General features: G+C 49.5%; 1 protein-coding gene across 1 annotated transcript in view; it reads right to left on the reverse strand.

The window, feature by feature from the left end:
- The window catches only part of ABCA4 (ATP binding cassette subfamily A member 4), a 174,073-nt gene that overhangs the window by 138,461 nt on the left and 34,656 nt on the right, over positions 1-956 (reverse strand). The window contains exon 6 of the mRNA XM_023733347.1: positions 383-580. Coding sequence (XP_023589115.1) covers positions 383-580 — 198 coding nt within the window. The remainder of the gene's footprint in view (positions 1-382; positions 581-956) is intronic.

Consider the following 956-nt stretch of genomic DNA (forward strand, 5'->3'; position numbering starts at 1 on the left):
AGTAAATGTGGCTCAAAAAGGTTAACTATATTGTCCAATATCACCTAGCTAGGAGTCAAATCCAGGCCTCCTTCCTCTACCATGCTGCTAGAGCTTCTGGAGAGGACTTCTCCCATGTTTGGAATGGACACAAACTTTCCACAACTACATGCCTAATGGCGAACCCAATGGTGACTCCTGAGTCCCTTGGCCACTGCTCTACAAATACCATTGGTCAGGATTCCTTAGTCCTTAGCAGCCTGGAGCTTCCCGATAGATTGTCCTGAATGCCAGGCTCATGCCCTGCCCAATGGTCAATCCACGGGTCCCTGATGGTCTGACAACAGGCCCTCTGTCTCGAGGAATGACCTACCAAGGGCGAGCAGCTAAACGTCCCCCTTACCACACGGAAGAGCTTGAAGAAGTCCACGTTGGCATACAGAGTATCTTCCATCCACTGTAGGGTTCCCTGGGACAGGGAGCACAGGGTGTCACGCACTGTCTGTGCCCCGCGTCGCTGGCTGAAGATGATGAAGCGCTCCAGGAGGGCCTTGCTGCAGGCGATGTCCTTCAGCACCAGGTCTGGGACTCCGTGAGCAAACTGCAGGGAGGAGAGGCAACAATGGAAACCTCCTTGTGGTAGGCAGAATACTGCCCCCCTTCCAAAAGATGTCCACATCCTAGTACACGGAACATGGCAAGAGGGATCTGAGAGTTCAGATAAAATTAAGGTTGCTAATCAGCTGACTTCAAAATAAGATTATTTTGGATTCTCTGGGTAGGCCCAATTTAATCACAAAAGTTCTTAAATGTGGAAGGAGAAGGCAGAAGAGAATGTGCCACAGTAAGGTGATGCAAGAATGACGTGACTGCCATTGCTGACCTTGAAGATGTCCTCTAAGAAATGCAGACAGACTCTAGAAGCTGGAAAAGGCAAGAAAACTGATTCTCTTCTAGAGCCTCCAGAAAGAAACACA

This window comes from Trichechus manatus, unplaced genomic scaffold (genome assembly GCF_000243295.1).
Source record: "Trichechus manatus latirostris isolate Lorelei unplaced genomic scaffold, TriManLat1.0 scaffold00058, whole genome shotgun sequence".
NCBI classification, from domain to species: domain Eukaryota; kingdom Metazoa; phylum Chordata; class Mammalia; order Sirenia; family Trichechidae; genus Trichechus; species Trichechus manatus.